The sequence below is a fragment of the Pyxicephalus adspersus genome, chromosome Z (assembly GCF_032062135.1).
Source record: "Pyxicephalus adspersus chromosome Z, UCB_Pads_2.0, whole genome shotgun sequence".
Taxonomy (NCBI): domain Eukaryota; kingdom Metazoa; phylum Chordata; class Amphibia; order Anura; family Pyxicephalidae; genus Pyxicephalus; species Pyxicephalus adspersus.
Genome location: NC_092871.1, coordinates 8501666 through 8521883, shown reverse-complemented (window position 1 = coordinate 8521883; position 20218 = coordinate 8501666). Strand labels below are relative to the sequence as shown.

Here is a 20218-nt window from a genome sequence, read left to right as displayed (position 1 = left end):
CAATGTGAGGTTCACTTTAAATGGAATGTACAGACTTTGCAATTATTTGATAGATATATGTGTAAAAAAAAAAGTAATTACAGGAGGAAAATGAGGGCAGACTTATTATCTTATTACGTACTCAGACTCTTCTTCCTGCTTTGTATGGCTGCAAGTGGATTTGCTTTATTGCTCCTTCTCACAATATTTGGCTCTGAGTTGGCATGAAACACGTCAGGTCCTGATGTGGTTTATCTTTATTTGGACAGCTGTTGGGCACAAAGGCAAATAGGTACAATAGGCAAATTAAGGGTGTTTTTAATTTGCTTATCTACTAATATCTGGCCAGTTTATAAAGAAATGACCATACAATGACAGTCTGCCCTTTATTTGTAATCCACTTTTGTAAAGTTTATTGTCACTTTTCTAATGCCAAATTTTTAGGTTGATCAGGGTTTGCCTGGTGGGGTGCGGTGCTCTAATGGCTGTATGGTTGGTACCCCAAAGTGGCCATCCAGCTCTATTCACTTGAATGGAGTTGCCATTTTGTCAGTAGCATACTGAGTGCTAGTTAGGGATCCGAATGCTTTAAAAACAAAAACACTGATCCCCAACATTTCCTATTGAGGACTATGCAATCAAATTAAAAATCTCCTATAAACAGGTGATCAGATCTGATTGATGCTTTGTAAATATGCTGGTGTCCTATCAAATCATAATACCCCTTGGGTTTTTGTGGTGCAGGGGCAGACGTAAGCAGGTGCAAAGTGTGCCACTGCAAAAAGCACCAGACCCTCCTTAGCCAACCAGAGCCCCCCCAAGCAGCCATCTTTAAATCGCACTGGTGGGGGAGGGTAAGTTAGAATTGCACAGGGCCCACCGTTGCATCTGCCACTAAGTGGTGCACGGAGGACCTTGGTAGCACAAAATCATGCTACCTAACAACTCCCTGTGGTACATCCCCTGTATCTCCTAAACTGTGTGTTGCACAAACTTCAAATTTTCTGGATATACAAAGGACCCTTATGGCTATCAGCCCTCTAGGCTTTAGTAAACTCAAAATATGGGGTCAGAAGGGTATGGGTTCAAAAAAATAAAAACAAACAAACAAGGATCCCTTTTCACTTGGTCATTGATCATTGGTTCATTCGTTGACTGCTAACTATTGCACTAAAGGAAAATTCCCCTTTATTGAATGATATACTGTCTGCTAAATTCTACAAAGATCTACAACCATTCTGGATTATATGTCTCCTCCCCCCATCCCAACCCCGGGATGCCTGTAATAGTAAAATGCGTAGGAATTGGAGACAACTGCAATCTATTCCGGGTCTCTTTTTTACACTAACTTTTATTGGTGTATTAGCAGAACTTTGTCTAGGCCCATTTTAGCACTGCTTTAACACATTAATATATCATTGATATCTATAAGCCTTAAAGCCCCCCTTTGTTCCTTTGCAATGTTTCTATTTTTGACATTTTTTGGGGGAGCTGGCTCCACTCTTTTAAGTGTACAGAAGAAAACCCCTAACTGTAATAATCATTGTCAATAAAAACAGAAGCACTTGTCAGTTCCTGCAGATCACTTTTTATACATAAAAGTAAGGACTAGCCAGAATTTTAAATGACAAGCTTTGTAAGCCATGTAAGCTTTCTATAAATAAAGTATTTTTCCCTTATTAAGGGTAAGTGTACGTTATACCTAATAGTGCCTCTCCCCTGGCCACTGACCCACATCAATAGGCATCTCGTAATTTATTTTATTGATACAACAGAATAGTCATTTGTAGCTGGCGATCTTGTCTTTGACATTCAAGGCTGCAAAAACTCAATCGCTGATCAATAAATAAATCAATAATAAAAAAATGGGAGTTAGCAATTCAATAGAAAAAACTTTAATTTTCCTAGCTAGAAAATAAAATCCGGAAAACCATCTTCTCTGTGGCTTGTCTATAATAACCGAAAAGCGCGTATAAAGCTCCAAATCTGGTAAAAGTTCAAGTCCTAGTCAAACAGACTTGTTCTTCTAATGTTGGAGATGCTTTGCAGCCTTGCACACAATTTTATCACATTGTCCAGGGTATGAAATCCCCCAAAAATTGGATTTAGGGTAGGGCAGGTTGGCCAATTACCCAGGGCACCCACCTTCTCCAGGCCCCCTTATACCAAAACAGCAGGGGTCCAAGAAGCTAGAATGCTATGTATATGACCCAGGGCCCCATTACTTTCTAAAATCATCCCTGGCCCTGGACTATCTGCATAAACATGTTTGAGAAGTACGAATGTGCATGTTTATACCCCAATACTGCTCTGTACTCCACAACCTGCCAGGGGTGTGCCATAAGTAGGGGCAAAAAATGGTGCCACCTTTTCTTTTTCTTTCTTACATAATAGTTTATCCCATAAATTTTAAATGTTATTTACCCCCTCCAGGGATGGTCCATAAATGTCTCATTCTTCCTTTAGATCCATCTGGACAGCTTGTTTCCTCGGAGTTCTCCTCCTGTGAACTGACGTATCATCTACCCCAGGAGGTGCCACTGAACTGGGTGCGTTCCCTGACCGAGGAGCAGGTCAGCCATCCATCTCTGGGTCAGGAATGGTACAGCATAGTAGTTGTAGATGACAAAAAAGAGATCACTGTGAGTGCCGTGCTGGGGCCAGCTGGCGATAAGAAAGACCAGCTGGCAGGTAAGTTCCATTTTTGTATTGCAGCTCTTGGGTGATAGATGAAATGCTGCATCCCCTAAATCATAAAAATGTCATCTATAACCAAAATCCAGCATTTGAAATACAAGGTAGATGGAAAAAATATAAAGAAAGCACAAATACTAAACATGTGATAGAAATCATACACAATGCGGGGGTACATGGTAATATAAAGGGAAAATCATAATAAAAGGCAAGATTTTCCATAAGCAACCTGCGATTGACAGCTAGCCATAACCTCACACTCCAAGTCTATTGCTTTTTAGGAAAGGGGGAGTTATGGTTCAGGTACCAAAAAAGGAGGGAAGGGTTGGGGTCAAGGCACAAGGGAAGAAGAGGTTAAGATTAGTTACTGAGAAGGGTGGTGGTGTATTAGGGTTTTATCACCAGCTATGACGGATAAAGTTAGGTATCAAGAAGTGAGGGGTAGGGTCCAGGCACCAGGAAGCAAGGGGTTAATGATAGGTACAGAGAAGTGGAGTTTAGCTATGGGCACCAGAAGCGAAGGGGTTATGTTCAAGTACCAAGAACGAGTGTTTAAGGTTTGGGTACAGGGTTTAAGGGACAGGTGGCAAGAAGTGAGGTATAAGGTCCAGGCAGGGGTTTAAGGTTTGGGTACCAGGAAGGAAGAGGTTAAGGTTACATACCAAGAAGGAGGGTCTAAGGTTTGGATACAAGGAAGGAAGAGGTTAAGGTTAGGTACAAAGAAATAGGGTTTGGGCAGCAGGAACAAAGGGGTTATGGTCATGGACCAAGAAGGAGTGTTTAAGGTTTAGGCACAGGAAAGTCAGGGTTAGGTACCATGAAGGGGGATGTTTAGGCACCAGGGAGGAAAGGGTGAGGCTGGGTACTAATATTTAAGGTCTTGGCACCAGGAAGGGAAGTAGGGGTTAAGGTCAATACCAAGAAGGGGGGTTAAGTTAAGGCTCCAGAGTGTGTCAAGGTCAAGCAGCAGCATGGTCAGGTAATTGTTAATCCTTGGCACGTTTTTCGTAGACAAACAAAAACCTCCAGTAAAAGAAATTTGTTTTTTATTTTCTCTTCTTATATGTGCCTCTAGCAGTCTCACATTTCCACGCATCCTGTCTCCTCTTAGTCTCTCTAGCTGTCTATTCCACCTCCGTGATGGTAAATGCCCCTCTGGGTAAGACCCTGACCTTGCCCTGTGGCCTGTGGAGTGCAAAGCAGAGTGGTCGCTTTTCCGTAGAGTGGCGCCACCGCGCTCTGGGAGACGGAAAGGTTCTTCACGCCTACGATGGGTGGCGCGACCGAGTCGAGGAGGAACTCTCAGGGTATTCAATGAACTTCTCCAGCTTACATTCCAAGGGTGACGCATCACTCATTTTGGAGAAGGTGGAAGTCTCACATGAGGGTACCTACCTCTGCATCATCTACGTGCCCTACCTAAGAGCGCAGAGAGATATCCAGCTGCAGGTGATAGGTAAGAACAACTGATTCTGTATTGATAAACCGCATTCATTCTGTGATTGCTAGAGATAATAGCACTCATCTTTAGATCTACCAACCACATGGATACAAGGTAGGTCCTTATATCACCTAATTTTGGTAAATCTATAGTCGGTTGTTCAAAGATTTTATTGTGTTTGGTGACCTCCAATGGTATAACTGAGCCCCAATGTGCTAGATGTTGATGAATATTCTTATTTGCTTCTCCAGCCAAGCCTCAGATCAGCCTAATGCCCTCCCCGCTATTCGCTCGCCCTGGTGAGGAGGTGACCCTTTCTTGTGAGATTGCCCACTTTCACCCTCTGGACATCTCAGTGGACTTCTTGGTTCAGCTTCCAGGAGAACCTTCTCCGACTCTCCTGTCTGGAACCTCCCAGTCTGCTCACGGTCACAACCAGGATGGAACCTACACCATCTCCGCCTTCCAGCGCTTCATCGCCAGCCCGGAGCTCCATGGGGCTCGCTATACCTGCCTGGTCAACCACGTCAGCTCCACCAAAGCCATGTCACGAACTCAGACTCTCCAAGTTGCTGGTAAATGTCAGGAAGCTTTTTTCACAATTTATTGCAAATGTTAAGTTCAATGACTAATATGACATACATTTCCATAGTTAATCATGGCTGAGCACTATGTACAACTCATTTCCAGTTCATTAATTGACTGTGACTACAAATTTGGTGGCCTATGCCACCTGAGAGCCAATCAACAATTGCATTTGTGGGAATTAAACTCTGTCCTCTGAATATTATAATAATTAAGCTTCACCTCTTAGTGATGGATATGTGTGCTGCTATTCACTTGTATTCTCTCCCTGTTGCAGCAGAATTAACATCATATTACCAGGCTGTAAGGCCTCCCGTGGAGGTTGTCTTGTCTCCTATTACTGATGTCCAGGCTGATGGAGGAGAAACGTTTGCTTTAAAACATACTTTTTATTAAAGGCAAGATAAAAAATCTACAAATCAACAATAAATATACTTGGTGGAAAAACAATGTTTACAGAGCAATAAATACAGTAACACAGTAATACAAAGTATACAGAACAAGATTCATAATAGCCAAAAACAAATCAAGTCCTGTGAGTGATTCCAAATTGGAGAAAGGGTTTTACTGTTCCTATAGAATACTGACATCATCTTTGACAATGATCAAATGTATCAGCCGTGAACACAGGCAGGAGACGAGACATTCAATAACACCGACTCAGCCTGATTCTCAGACAGGGAGAGAATATAAGCAATCTACAATGATAATTATCCCTCTCACCATCCCTCTGTAATTCTCTCTTTGTCCCCCATTCCAGGTGTGTTGGGTCCATCTATTGAAGACGGTATGTACCTCTTCCTGGTCGCCCTCTTCCTGTACGGCTTTCTGAGCTTCCTTCACAGGAAATGTGAGTATGAAATGTTAAACAAAGGATACACCAATTTCTGAAATATAACATTCTATAGAGGAATATTCATTCCAGTACATGTACAAAGCAATACAGCTGAATTCCAGGCGGATAAAAGCAGACATTTAATACTTTGGTATTAAATCATTCGTAATAAATGGATTATAAATGCATTCAATATGAGTACCTGAATTTAACTTGGTATCAGCCTCTTGTAGGCTACCATACAGCCTGTACAGCAGAGCTCAAAAAAGGGAGGGAGAAGCAGTACAAGAAGCATGTTGGGGGGGGGGGAATAGAACATTTTATGTGTATTTTGCCATGTTGAACCTGTCATTAAAGAGAACCTGTAGTTTGCCTATTTTTACTATTATTACTATTATTAATATTAATAATAATAATCAGACTTTATATAGTGCCAACATATTACGCAGCGCTGTACATTAAATAGGGGTTGCAAATGATAGACATATAGACAGTGACACAGGAGAGGACCCTGCCCCAAAGAGCTTACAATCTAGGCCTATTGTAAGTAAAATAACAAATGTATTATATTGCAGCATCCAGCAGTGTGGCATTGGAGTCCTGATATCTAAGGCCTAATGTGTACATCCATCTGACTTTCTGATCAGTCAGAAATACTGTGTGGTATTCTTCCCTTATATTGAATTATTTTGAATAGTCATTAGAATTCCTATAAGATTTAATCCGATTGGTTGTACACATGACTTGACTTGTGTCCTTTCTATCAATACAAACACATGAGATAATAATAATAATAATAATAATGAGATCTATCCAAATCTGGTGGTGAAAGCAAAAAAATGTTCTTCTAATTTCCCTGCAGATCTGAACATTTTGTATTGGAAATTGGATAGTATGTGGATATTGATCCATATGTAATGAATGCTTTTTTATTATTATTATTATTATTATTATTATTAATAATAATCAGGATTTATATAGCACCAACATATTACACAGCCATGTACATTAAATAGCTTCATCTTCTGAACAACAGGGACATCTGTAAAATTATAAATATTCCAGCAACAATTACGGGTGTATTGTGTGATGTACTGATTTGTAAATGGATGATCTTTTATTTCAAAGCAGTATTATTAAGAAGAGACCTAATCATATCTTTAGCATTCTGCATTGTATTATTATATACAGAATTATTCACCTCTCACTATCTGTCTGTTGCAGTTAAACTGTTCTTTGGCACTCCAGAAGAACCCAGCGATAAGCAGGTAATGAGCTAACACACAAAGAACTGAGGTTCATTCAATGAACTGTTACACTAAATCACTATGATATATTCTGTGCAATCTCCTCCAGATATAGCAACATCTCTAAAGGGGCAACATGCTACATTAAAAAAATCAATTACATCTATGTTTGATCAGTCAGGCCAATGCACTATGCATACTTAGACTTATTACTGCAGCATTTTAATTTTTTATTTTATTTATTTGTATTTTTTCACACTTACATGTGCTTGTTGTTTCATATTGTTAGTATTGTTATAAACACAGAGATTTGCAAATCAGCCACTAGAGGGAGCTCTGAATAAAGCTGCCCCAATGCAGGAAACTTGACGTTTAAATTGTTAGATTTTATTGGCAAACTTTTCAACATGGGGGAACCTCTAAAATAACTTTCAGATCTTCAGGGAACCCCCTGCTATAATTACTATATCCACAGTTCATTGTATATTAGTGTGATGGTCAGTAGGAAGAATTCCTCTTACATTGCTGGTCATTGGGAAGAATGTCACCCTTACAGATAGCCAAAAAGATCATTGGTGTCACTTACACTGACCATTGGGGCATACATGGCTCATTCCTCAAGGAACTCTGGCTGGCACTGCTTAATGCTAAACTCCTAGTAAGGCTATTATTTACCCTCCCCACTCCAGGGGTTCAGTGCTCATATTTTTTAGGGATAGATAGTTTAGGAAAGCTAGGCTTAGAAGCTGGCACTTTTTTATGTTTACTAGACCAGTCCCCTACAACCTCCTCATAAGCCTTGCTGCTGATCTGATCGCTGATATCATTGCCTTCAATGCATTAGCCTTGTATTGCATGGGGTAATGCCAAACCCCCACCCACAATCCAGCAGTGCAGGGGAGTGTTAGTTACTGCAGGGGAAAGGGATGGGGAAAGTTTTACTATTTCTAAATATTCTTACGATCTATCCCCAAAAATAGGTTTGTAACCCTTGCAGGGAGGGCTGCTGCAAGGATTATTATTATTATTATTATCATTATTAATAATAATAATAAAAAGGATTTAAATAGCACCAATATATTACGCAGTGCTGTGTATTAAATAGGGATTGCAATTGACAGACAGATATAGACAGTGACACAGGAGAAGGAGAGGACCCTGCCCAGAAAAGATTACCATTTAGGAGAATAAAAATTTGTCTTTAATTTTAATTATTATTATTATTAATAATAATAATAATAATAATAATAATAATAGTAATAATAATAATAATAAACAGGAATTATATAACACCAACATATTACGCAGCGCTGTACATTAAATAGGGGTTGCAAATGACAGACAAATACACACAGTGACACAAGAGGAGAGGACTCTGCCCCGAAGAGCTTACAATCTAAGAGGTATATTACAATCAAAATTGATTATAATAAAAATTTATGAGGGTATCACCCAGACATGAGCTGCTTTAAAGAGAAATAAGCACATATGGTGTAATACAGCTTAAATATTAGTCTTACCCAGTGTACAGGTCCAATGTATTGTGATCAGCCTGGTCTGATAGGAGGATCAGGATGTCGGTGTCAATGTAGATAAAATAATTACACATTGGGAGGCAATGTATAGACCCCCTAATTTACAGAAGGAACTCCTTGTGATCTATGTAAGAAGCCATGGAGTTGGTCAGAATTTAACCTGACCCATATGGATGGGAAAGGAACTTCAGAAACATAGAAGTGATTTGACTAGCTCCTTAAATACCCAAAGTGAAAAGAACAAAATGTAACCCTTTCCCAATAAGTTGTATAAGTTACTTTGTGGCATAGGACCCTAAAGCACCCAAAGTGACCTCTTCTGCCTACTTATTGCCAAGGGTTCCTGGGCTCCTTGTATAACCATTGAAACTGCAATAAGTTTAAAAATAAAAACAACATTGTATCACTTTACTCACCAGTAGTGTTGGTGTTCGAATTCGGATGGACCCAACCTGAAAAACACAGGATTAGACGGTGCAAATTCATGTGTAAAAAAGTGTTAAAAAAAATTTAATGGTAATTTAAATTATTGAATGTGTGTGATTTGTATAACTAACTTTTTTTTTTTACAGGTTATCCCACAATGACAGGATATTTCCCACAGCTGCACATCAGTGGGAATCCTCCTGTCAGTGTGGGATCCCCAGACACTAGAGGTTAAATGAGGACAAGTCTCCCCATTCATCACCTCTAGTGCTCTGTGATCGGCTGAGGAAAGGTAAACCCTGATGACAGCTCAAGTGTGATCAGGATTTTTCTTTCCCCAGCCAATCACAGAGCACTGGAGGTTAATGAATGGGGAGACTTGTCCCCATTTAGCCTCTAGCCTCTGTGCAATCCCCGCCACTAGAGGTTAAATGGGAACAAGTTTACCCATTCAAAACCTCAATGGCTCTCTGATTGGCTAAGGAAACCTTTCCTCAGCCAATTTGGGAGCACTATCACTATTTCTGGATAGAGGCTCTCAATCCAGGAACACAGGACTCCTGTGTTCTTGGATGGAGAAACTGTATTCAAGAACACATACAACTAGTAAAGGGCTGCAAAAGCTCTGCTCCCCTGATTGCTCTTGCAGTTCTTCACAGTCCTGAAAAATAACTTGAATTTTCCTACCATTGATTTTAATGATGTTGGAATTTGACGTTCAATCACCCGACCATTATCCCCTTATTCGATCGAATAGCTGTCGAATCGAATAGTGAGATACCAGCACTCATAACAAGGATTAAAAACATTTGAAAAAAGATCTCATTGCCAATGACCACTTCACGTGTATCAATTCACGCTTTTTCAAGGCATGTGAACCCTAAAGACTTAAAACTGCAGTTATCCTTCCAGAATTCCATAGACTTATTTATGTGAATTATAATGGAGCCCATAATGTTCCTAAGCTGATTACACAGCATGGATCGGATATATTTGTGGGCTCCAGGAGGAGTGATATAAATTAGTGACATCAGTGGCCGTATCTCACCTTGGTTCTTTTTTGTTTCTATTTCAGACAAAGAATAAGAAAGAGTAAAAGAATTGCCAGACTTTGAAGAATGAATGCAACCAGTGTATGTGTGACACAGAGTGTGTATGTGTGTATGAGAAATTTGGACACATTTATAAACTAAACTGTGAGGATTTTTGTGGGCAGCTCCTAAAAACTTTCTCTGCGCCACTATTTGGGGGTCCTTTGTCTAACACTGAAATCATATAATAAAGCCAGAATAATCATTTCTGGTCACACCCCAATGTGGTTCTATTCTGTAAGTGCTGAAAAAATAACAGCAATGCTCATGACTGACGGGTGGTAATACCCAGTGGTGTTTTAAGTAATGCAAACCTATCATGGAGGTGGCCATTGCTGATCTTGCCATTTAGAAATGCCAAGTTGACCCCAGGTTATCTGGAACTGGATAGAGACAGTTAGTTAGGTTTAAAAAAGAAATAAGACCACCAAGTTCAACCATTAAGGAAATAAACATATCCCAGATATAAAACCCTATGGACATAGTTGATCCAGAGGAAGGCAAAAAAAACCCCGGGTACAATTCCTCCTTCATCATGTCAGGCAAATGGATGTTCCCTGGAGCAACAGTCTCTGTTCTCTTTATTTTAACACTTTAATACCCAGTTATATTCTATTCTATATTTATAGTCAGAAGGTATTACAGCCATATGGTCAGTATACCAGCCAGGCAACCAGGTTCAGTAATGACAGCCTATGTTTTTTTCTTAGCTAAGCGTTTTCTTTTTAGTTATTTTAATTTAAAGTAACTTGTGCTTTGCTTATTCAGCTCAACCACCTGCAGAGAATAGAGATCTATGTCATGACTAGGTCAGACTAGCACTATTTTACTGGGTGCTTACCACCCCTAGGTGTCTAGTGTTTGTCAGTAGGTACATCGGGGTAGTAAATGCCGCAGTAGGTGCTAGGCTTTGTCATGCATTTGCAAACTGTGCAGACATTTGCAAGCAGCTGCAAAAGACTGATGATTTTTTTTTTATTTCAACATTTCTTGTAAAACCTCTGCTTGGAAATATCATTTATATTATTGCAATAGCTATTCATATGCTTTATTATTTTTTTTTAAGAAAGCAAAGTTTTTCTTAATACACATGAACATTTAATACAGCCATGGTCAGGATAAAAAGTCCTGGGAGCAGAACACATCATCTGCCTGCCGTTGATCACTGTCATTAAGCTTGTTAAGAGTCACTGGATGAAGGCTTTTGATTTGATCCAGCCACCAATCCCACAGTTCATTCACTGCTGGTCCAAACTTGATTTGAATCTGATAGCTACAGCAAACTCTCATAGGATTTGTTACCACTATAAGGATGCAGTGTGTATTACTAAACGCAAACATTTTATTATGCACATTGCAATGCACTGCATTCAACAGCCCATTCAAATGCAGCACATCTAAGACAAATGCAATAAATGCTTCATTTTTTTTAAAGCACCCCGCACTGTTGTGTATTCCAAGGTGTGTTTGGCATGCCAATAAAAATAAAATGGCAACTCAGCACACTGGTGCATTTCTCATGTGTTGCATTAATGCGCTGCTTTCTGCATAGAGGTGCATGGGTTAGTGTAATTCTCTAGTGGGGACAAGCCCTTATTATAGGATGCTGATGGGTAAAATATCTGAAATAAAGAGAGGTATGAAGGAAAAATATGCAGATGCTTTTGCGGGTGATTAGCTTCCAGGGACTGGATAGAAAATCTACACGTTGTTGTGGTGGGTAAGCTAAAGCAAGTTTCAAATCAATGCTATAATTCATTTACACGGTACCTTTATAATTTACTCCATCAGCTGTTTTTATAATGTGTCTTCTTTTCCTAAACCATGCAAACTGAACATAACTATTTTTGGGTACTGATTATGAAAAGGTGAGTTGTTTATAAACCGAGTAGTTTAGATTTCTAAAAACACAGGAAACTGTTACTTACAAAATAAAAAAGAATGCTGTTATAAATAACAAGCAAGCCTGATCTGATGTAAATCTCTGCAATGGAAAATAAAATAAACCAAACAGAGGTTTGACAAAAAAGGAAAATGCAGAACAGCTATGGAAAGAAAAGAGCAGATAATTGCTCTGACTAGTCCGAGTCTTGGGAATATCAGGGTACAGTTACTGGGACTTCTGTAATTTTGTATTGCAGTTGTTATACAAACATTTCTCTAGGGGGTATGTACATGAGATGAGGGTACGAGATTAAAGAACCAATCCACTGCAGAATATAAATATTCTACAAGAAGGTATTGTAATTTTGATCTCCAACACGTTTCAAGGGTATAGGTCCTCTTCCTCATGGAGAAAAGCCCCCATGTACAGTAGGTCACAAAAGCCCATTGGTATCATGTCTGTGGGTCAAGAGGATACTCACAGTCCGACTGCACTTGTGGGGTAATGAGAAAAGAGCTCCAATTGATGATACTTCATGAGATAAGTGGTTTTACACATGGCATAGGAAAAAGAGTCATGGGAATTGAACTCCTGCATCAAGAGACCTCTGTTGCCCCTGCAGTATGTGGAAAGGTTCCAGCCAAATCCTGCAGTGCAGTTACATGGGGTAACTATGATGGGCCCATGGAGAGATCAGTGATAATTCTTTGATTCTACAGCGGGGTGAAGGTGCCCATCTAACAGGATGAAGAACCTCTAATAAGGAGGGTGCCGGGTTTAGTAGGGCGTACAACGAGGGGACCTAACAAGAGCAGGGGGGCCCATGTCCAACATAACCGTAACACCCCTTTAGCTTGCATAGGTAGAAATGAGGGCTTCAGTATATCTAAAGATAGATCAGATTGTCCAAGTGTCTTTGAGTGAGTAAAGGACAATATCCAGAATATTATAATCGGATCAGTTAAGATTTGATTGGTTGCTTTCATTTTTGTACCACACAACTAAATAGGTGCTTGAGCATCTACATCACCAAGCAGGCATTGTAATGAAAATAGTCTATATTTGAGTATAGACAATATATTCAAAAGGAACATATTCTTCCACCTTGCCTTGCAGTATTAAAAATATTTTGCCATGGAGCCTTTTATTGAATTGGCCTTTCCCAGAACTTCCCAGAATTGTTGGTTGTACACCGGTTCCAGGGCAGTGGTGTCAGTGAAGCTGATAATATTTCATGGCGCACCCTAGGGGCTTTTACATGGACAAGGATTGTGGGGGCTTCTTCTCAGTGTTCTTCCTTAAGTTATATACCCTTTAAATCCCAATAGACCCCGCACTGTTAGCGGATGTCACAGGGTTCTCTGTGTGTCTATTGAGAGTATGTTGGAGTGCGGCCCTGACACTGGGGGTCCCTCATCACGGTCACCGGCCTGTCCTGCTGTGGAGGAGTCTCGGGTTCTAAAAACATCATTTCCTTTTTATTTGTGTCTAATCTGCACAGAATCTTGTGTTTTAGTTTTGCATATTTTGTGTTTCTCTGCTTTTGTTTGGTTAATTCACAATTGTTAAATGGTGACTGGAAAATGCTTTGCACTATTTTTCTCAATAAAATTGGGATGTGAACTATGTGAAGGTCTCTGTCATGTAAGTCATTCCATAAGGCGGTTTTTTTTTTGTTTTTTGGTGGTTAGTGAAGGATTCCGGGAGTCTATGCTATTATAAATACAGCAAATATGCGAAATGTGTAATCAGCATTCCTAGCAGGTATTTTATAGGACTACCAGCAAATATGTTCCAGTATCATCAGCAAACATGTTCCAGAATCTCCAATACGTGTGTTTCAGCATTTCTAGCAGGTATAATATAGCAGTGGTCACCAACCTTTTGGAGCTCACAGACCACTAAATGCACGGATTCCGGACTGCGCATGCGCGGGAAGCCATGTGTAACTTAAAGGGGGAAAAACTTCCCCCAGAATGATGTCATAACCTGCCCACTCTCCCACCGCAGGTCTAAGCCTGTCCAGAGAAACAACCTGCCCACGGCCCTGAGCCAGCAATGCATCCCAGAGACATGGCCCACTTGCCAGACGGCCACGGCCCACTAGTGGGCCACGGACTGGGGGTTAGGGACCCCTGTGTGATAGGATTACCAGTAGGTGAGTTCCTGTATCCGCAAATGTTATGCTCAACATCACCAGAAAGTGTGTTCCAGGATCCCGTGTAGGTGGGTTCCTACATTCATCAGTTGGGTTCTATAATCACCAGCAGGATTGTTCTAGGTCATCACTAGGTAAGTTCCACCATCATCAAATTACACATTAAAGAATAAGAAGTGGACTGTTTTTTATTTGAATTACATTAGTGGGCATCTTATTGTTTATTGGAAAATGGCACCTGAAATACACTGATAGCAAATGAAAAATGCAATACAATAAATTGAATTCCAATACAAAATCTCCTCTTACTGCCCGTCTTGTATCCCATGAAAGATGTATTGGCTGGAATAGTGATAGATAATGCACTGACTGGGTTTATGGTCAGGACAACTTTTGGTGGTCCAGGTATTAGATCGTGTTCATACAAAAAGTTATTCCAGGTGGCACTGCTGTGGTTCACCATTTGGAAACCAGTAATGTAGAGCCCTGAATATCATTGAAATGATTGAGAGAAGTTCAAGACTTTTTTCTTGGTAGACATTTCAAGATTTGCAAGGCGTTTGGAGATGCACTGCGGGTTTTCAGGAGAATCTCAGAGCAGTCTGCCAAAGAATTACAACCATAGACTTGAATGGGCATGCTTTCCAACTTCATTACCAAGCATTTGGGAAGCAGATGGCCCATGATGCTTTGCAACATGCAGCAAGAAAATAGCAACCACTCTCTATTTTTAGCAAATGCTCATTAATACATATTGTTACCTCCTCACCAGGTAGGCAGCGGTTGAAAATAATCATTGAAAACATCACCCATCCCTCCTGCAATAAACAACCTGTCTGCTTGCAGTTTACTTTACTTCCACTTTAAGTCTGACGAGTCACATTTCTGCATAAAGCCTGGTTGGGGCTGGTTCTCTTTAAGCTGATGACTCACCCTCGTCTAATAAAGTTCCTTATTTTCAATTAGAGCTGTGACAACGCAACTTGGTGACGTGTTGCAATACCCCTAGTGACCTGCAGAGGTGCTGTGCTCATTGCCCCTTGCCATTTAAATTCCGCTTAGAAATATATTGAACCCCCCAGGTATATAAAATAAGGACAATCTCTGTATTGAATTCTTCGCTTTATTGTCAAAGCCAACAAAAAATGGTCGTTGCAGTACAATTGTCTGATATGAAAAATAAAACCACTTCTTATTGGTATTGTGATAAAAAAGGCCAATATTTTTTTTTTTTTTTTTGCCTTAAAAAAAACGCCAGATTAGGCTGGTTCATGTTTGTGAGCTGGAAATGCTGAGCCTTGTAGTCCCCCTGCAATCTCAGGCCACAGGTTATCTTACGGTGTCTTAGCGTCCACTAGCTCACACCCATGCCAGTGAATTTTATCGCAGCCAGGCCAATGGAGTGCAATGCTGCCAAGCCCGGTGACAAAGCATAGACTGTGCGCGGTGTAAAAATAAAAAAAGTCTGCAACGTCCTTGTCGTTTTCATAAAGAGGAAGTCCTCCTAATTTATTAACATTGGCACAATAAGGCTTGTTTCGGAAAGGAGAAGAGGGGTTTCCTGCCGCGGCTCCTGGCAGACAATTCTAAACCTAGCAAGGTTATTGAGAAGAACAGAGCACGGAGGGGACAATGCCTGTCCAACACCCGGGCACTGAGCGCTCTCGAGATTCAGGAAGCTCTCTCTTGCAGATTTCCTGATTCTCTTCCTGCTGCCCAGGATGTGACGCCAATCTGGGGACAAGGTGAGGCTCATACAACTTCTTAGAAGGTACCTACAACAGCTGAAAGGCTTCCCCGAAAACGGAGAAGACCCCCTACATTGCTTTGGACTCGAGACCCCTGGAGAAAAAGACGTCCCGGGCAATTGTGTCATCTCATTGTCATAGAAATCTCGGTCAACGGAAAGGCAACGGTCCCATTGACAAAACATCACCCATGTTCTTTGTGTGACCCCGGCTGATCCTGTAAGTCCCATATATTCTGTTTGTATAGTAAATGTACAACCTGGGCCTAAAATAACACCAGCCCGGGCCAATCTGGGCGACTTTAATGGGCTGAGTCAACTACTGTCTATCTTTATGACTCCAGTGATGAATATTTAGGAACTCAGGGTGCCCCAGACACAAACTAAGCATATACGGTATGCCGGGACATTGAGTTGGCTGTTTTGTCATTTCAATTTTTATTTTGTATTGGCTAATCCAAGAAAACTCCCACACTCTAATATTTAGTTAGCTGTGATTGCAGGACACACTCGCTGGGGTATTGTTCCGATGTGTTTGTGCAATATCACAACATTTAGTTCTATTCATTTTTACAACATCTTGTATTGATGATGGGAGAGTCAGAACCATGTAAAGTTTTCCCCAACTCATCCCAAACATTCTCCATGGGGTTCACGTCTGTGCTGGTCAATCCATGGGTGAAAATGAGGTCCAATGCTCCCTGATCTATCTGATAGTTTGAGCCCAATAAATCCTGGAATTGTCATCTTGGAATATGGCTGTGCCATCAGGGAGGAAAAAATTATTTAATGGAAAGAAATGACCAATCAGTTTATTCGGGGAGTCAGCTGACTTTTTCTGGAGCTCTACATTGCAACCCCAGACCATAACACTGCCCTCCACAGGCACCCCATATTATAACACTGCCCCCACAAGTACCCCAGATCATACCACTGCCCTCCACAGGCACCCCATATTATAAAATTGCCCCCACAAGTACCCCAAATCATAACACTGCCCCACAGGCACCCCATATCATAACACTGCCCGCCACAGTCACCCCATATTTTAACACTGCCCCCACAAGTACACCAGATCATAACACTGCCCCCACAGGCACCCTGGATCATAACACTGCTCCCACAGACACCTCAGATCATAACACTGCCTTCACAGGTGCCCTAGATGCCCCCCACAGTTACCCCAGATCTTAACACTGCCCCTACAAGCACCCCATATTAAAACACTGCCCCCACAGACACCCTGGGTCAGAACACTGCCCCTACAGGCACCCCATATTATACCACTGCCCCCACAGACACCTCAGATCATAACACTGTCCCTACAAGCACTTGAGATCATAACACTGACCCTACAGGTGCCTTAAATCAAAACACTGTCCCAAGAAGCAGCACACACTATAACACTGTCCCTACAAGCACCCCAAATCATAACACTGCCCCCACAGGCACCCCACATCATAACACTGCCCCCACAGGTGCCTTAGGTGGTGTACATTCTAGGTTTTTAAAGATTTTTATTTGCTTTTTTGGAAAGTAGCCACAGCATGAATAGAAAAGGGAGCCTGATAAATTTATTGATTGTACAAATATAGGTCTAACTCAGCAGGGGCCCAGTCAAACTTCTGCAGAGAGACCACTGCTTCCACACAGAAAGCAAGCATCCTTCAATACAGCCTGCTGGCAGGAGACAGGCTTTTCTGTCTGCTAGGCTCAATGTGACAGATGATCTACCCGGCCTCTGTGTTTAATTAACATTTAATATAATGAAATATGCAATCAAGCATGCACAAAAATCTATATAAAGTGAACGCACTTTGACCTCCAGTATTTCATAAAGCCCTTTTTGTTTCTTCTGGCCCCCTCGTCATAACCCGACATATTCTGAAGAATGCAGGGAGGGGGAGGACTTGCTGTAGGCCATCTTCTCATTACAGAACATTACGCCCGGTCTTCTTTACACTTTCACCACCTTGTAACATGTCGATTTATCTCTGTTTCCTTGTTTAGTTTGTGGTGACACACATGATCCTGCGTACACTGAGGACCGCACTGGAGGAGGAGAGACGGGGACACAAAGCCAAGCAAGAGTCCAAAGATGAACAGGCGGAGGTGAGACCATCCAGTATATGGAAGTTACTAAGTGTGGAAAACTGTTTCAGTATCCAATTCTTCCCTTTAAAGAAAACCTTTCCAAAAGAAACTTGCTCTGTGCTGTTGGGTGAAATGCTAGTGGCCAGACCAATAGCATTTTCAGAAGGAGTTAAGCCATGGCAGCCCCATAGTTCAGGCCCATTAGCCATGCCAATCCCATTGCAGTGTCATGATACTTCAATGGAGTCGAGCCATGGCAGCCAATGCTTAGTGGACCTGATCTATAGGACTACCAAAGCCCAACACCATTGCAATAAATTTGTTGCAACCCAAGATACTAATACAGTATCAGGTCGCACATCTGCACTGCAGCACACCATAGCACTCATGTGCATTGTATTAATGGGCTTACCACATTTTTGGCAGCATTGAAGTATATTGGCAGCTAAGTTAAAATGGGCTGCTGTAATCCAATGCAAGCCAGAGCTAATGGGTGAACAGAGCCAGGCGGAGCTTAATTACATTTTATTGCCCATCCAAAGAACATTTGCCGATCCAAAGCCTCCATGTGACCGTTCTCTGCCGGTAATATACAGTAAGTGGCTGCAGCACCGAGAATTGCATTATGAGATAGTGCAGGAAATCCTTTGGTGGTGGTAACAGCCGTTCCTGGATCAACTGACACCTTCTTGCCGTTCAGCCTCCCCAACGGTTGGGCTGGATCTTAAACCGGATCCTACATTTGAACATTTTACAGAAGGTGGCACTGAACCCCTCACCCCCATTTTATCCCTGTGTGCAGTTGCAGGTTAGATGCTTTATGTAGCAACTCAACAACACCTGGTTTACAGGTATGAGGAACTCGTAACCCCACTGCAACCTCACCACCTGCCTTTACAAGCTTGATACCTTAGATTTCAGGTTTTTACAGGGTTATGGAAAGAAATAGGGGGTGGTGGAGTGTAAATTGGGAGCACTAGGGGGTCTTTCATCTACCTGCCAGGTTATTTTACTTTACACATCATTTTACAGATTTACTTTAATTAAATGAGGAGCAAAATAGAAGAATTTCATCAACTACACTTATTTTTTACTTGTGCCATTATTATTTTTACTGTTATTATAGTTATATTTATTATTCTTAATAATAATAAATTGTATTTATATAGCACCAACATATTGCTTAGCGCTGTACAATTAATAAGGGTTGCAATGATACAAACAAGTTATAAGCAATATAGAATCTTATAACAATTTGGGATGGCCAGGTGTCCCTTTGTCCTGTAAGTTTCTCAGACTCAGCTTTCTTCAGCATCCCAAAACATCCAATAAATAATTTCTGATTGGCTGCTCTGAGCTACTCGCCCATGTCTACTAAGCATGCCAACTCTTCCCTTTGTGATCGCATAAGGAATAAGCCTCAATAAATGACCGCAAACTTACATGAACCCTTCTCGCAGTCAGTCCTGAACCCTTTTTTGTTGTTTTTAACAAAATCTGTCTAATTTTGCGGTTATTTCCCATTTTTGTATAGGTTTATAACAGCCCTGTAATATATAGCACTAGGCGCTCGTCAGAGCCACACCTGAGATGTGTAAACACAGGAATGACGCAAATATTTATCCGCCATTATGCCGAGTTGCATAGCAAAGGTCAGGCGGGTGCGCAGTTTAGTGGCCGTGGCCTTTAGCCGGGTATGCATTCATTATCTGCACATTCATATTCATTGCAGGAACCGGTTTGGCAGGGTTCATACAGCACATATGTAAAAACACGCGTGAACATGTGTGTGTGTCTCCGGAAGTGAAGACGCCTGGGGAAGAGGGGGGCTAGTTTACCTGCTATCTCCACCTTAAAATCTTAACCCTTCGATCTCTGCTTTCTTCTCCATCACACACCTGCATTCTGCACATACTGACCCTCATCATTTATCTGCTTCTGTACCGCTCCCCTCCTACATCTGCCTCTCTCCTTCGGCCCTTATTTATATCCGGGGCCCCTTCTATGAATGTTGCCTTGAACTTCTGCCTGGCAAGGGGCGACCAGGGTGCCACCTCCAAAACGACATGGTACTGTCTGCTCGGCAAGGTGAGTCACCTGGCACCTTTGTGCCACCTTTTCTATCTCTTGGCTCTGCAACTGTTGGGCAGCTATATGTCCCAGCACTGCCAAAGGGCCTGGGGGTATCCTAAGCAAGGGCCACTCCAGGTGGCAAAGGGTTACTTCTGACGAGGAAAAGTTTGTGTATGGGGCGGGGGCAAGAAGGGCGGTTGGTGTAGTTGACCAGTGGTGCTTTTCAATGAGAGGTCTACGGATGCCCTGGGTGAGTCCGGGTTCCTCATAGAACAAAATACCATTAATATCTTTGTGTAAATTTTTGATGTTGGTACTCTCATAGATCACAGTACTGACCTGCTGCTTCTGTATATAAACACAGCTGAGAGTTCTGGTTGGACAAATGGGTCAGATCGCCCCATTGCGTTAAAGCATTTCCGTGCACT

General features: G+C 41.4%; 2 protein-coding genes across 5 annotated transcripts in view; both read left to right on the top strand.

Moving 5' to 3' along the window:
* Positions 1-13346, top strand: part of TAPBP (TAP binding protein) — a 15769-nt gene extending 2423 nt beyond the window's left edge. Inside the window, exons 3-8 of the mRNA XM_072429597.1 lie at positions 2446-2670; positions 3785-4129; positions 4366-4689; positions 5460-5549; positions 6759-6802; positions 9818-13346. Coding sequence (XP_072285698.1) covers positions 2446-2670; positions 3785-4129; positions 4366-4689; positions 5460-5549; positions 6759-6802; positions 9818-9838 — 1049 coding nt within the window. The 3' untranslated portion in view covers positions 9839-13346. The remainder of the gene's footprint in view (positions 1-2445; positions 2671-3784; positions 4130-4365; positions 4690-5459; positions 5550-6758; positions 6803-9817) is intronic.
* Positions 13347-15433: 2087 nt separating this feature from the next.
* RGL2 (ral guanine nucleotide dissociation stimulator like 2) overlaps positions 15434-20218 on the top strand; it is a 21129-nt gene continuing 16344 nt past the window's right edge. The window contains exons 1-2 of one of the 4 annotated variants that reach the window (XR_011923251.1): positions 15434-15843; positions 17634-17735. Coding sequence is in view for 3 of the 4 variants with exons in the window: in XM_072429593.1 (XP_072285694.1) it covers positions 17649-17735 (87 nt within the window). In the remaining variant the exon portion in view is untranslated. Of the gene's footprint in view, positions 15844-17633; positions 17736-19373; positions 19806-20004; positions 20041-20218 lie in introns of those variants that run through there. The other 3 variants (XM_072429593.1, XM_072429594.1, XM_072429595.1) reach the window with 3 other exon arrangements.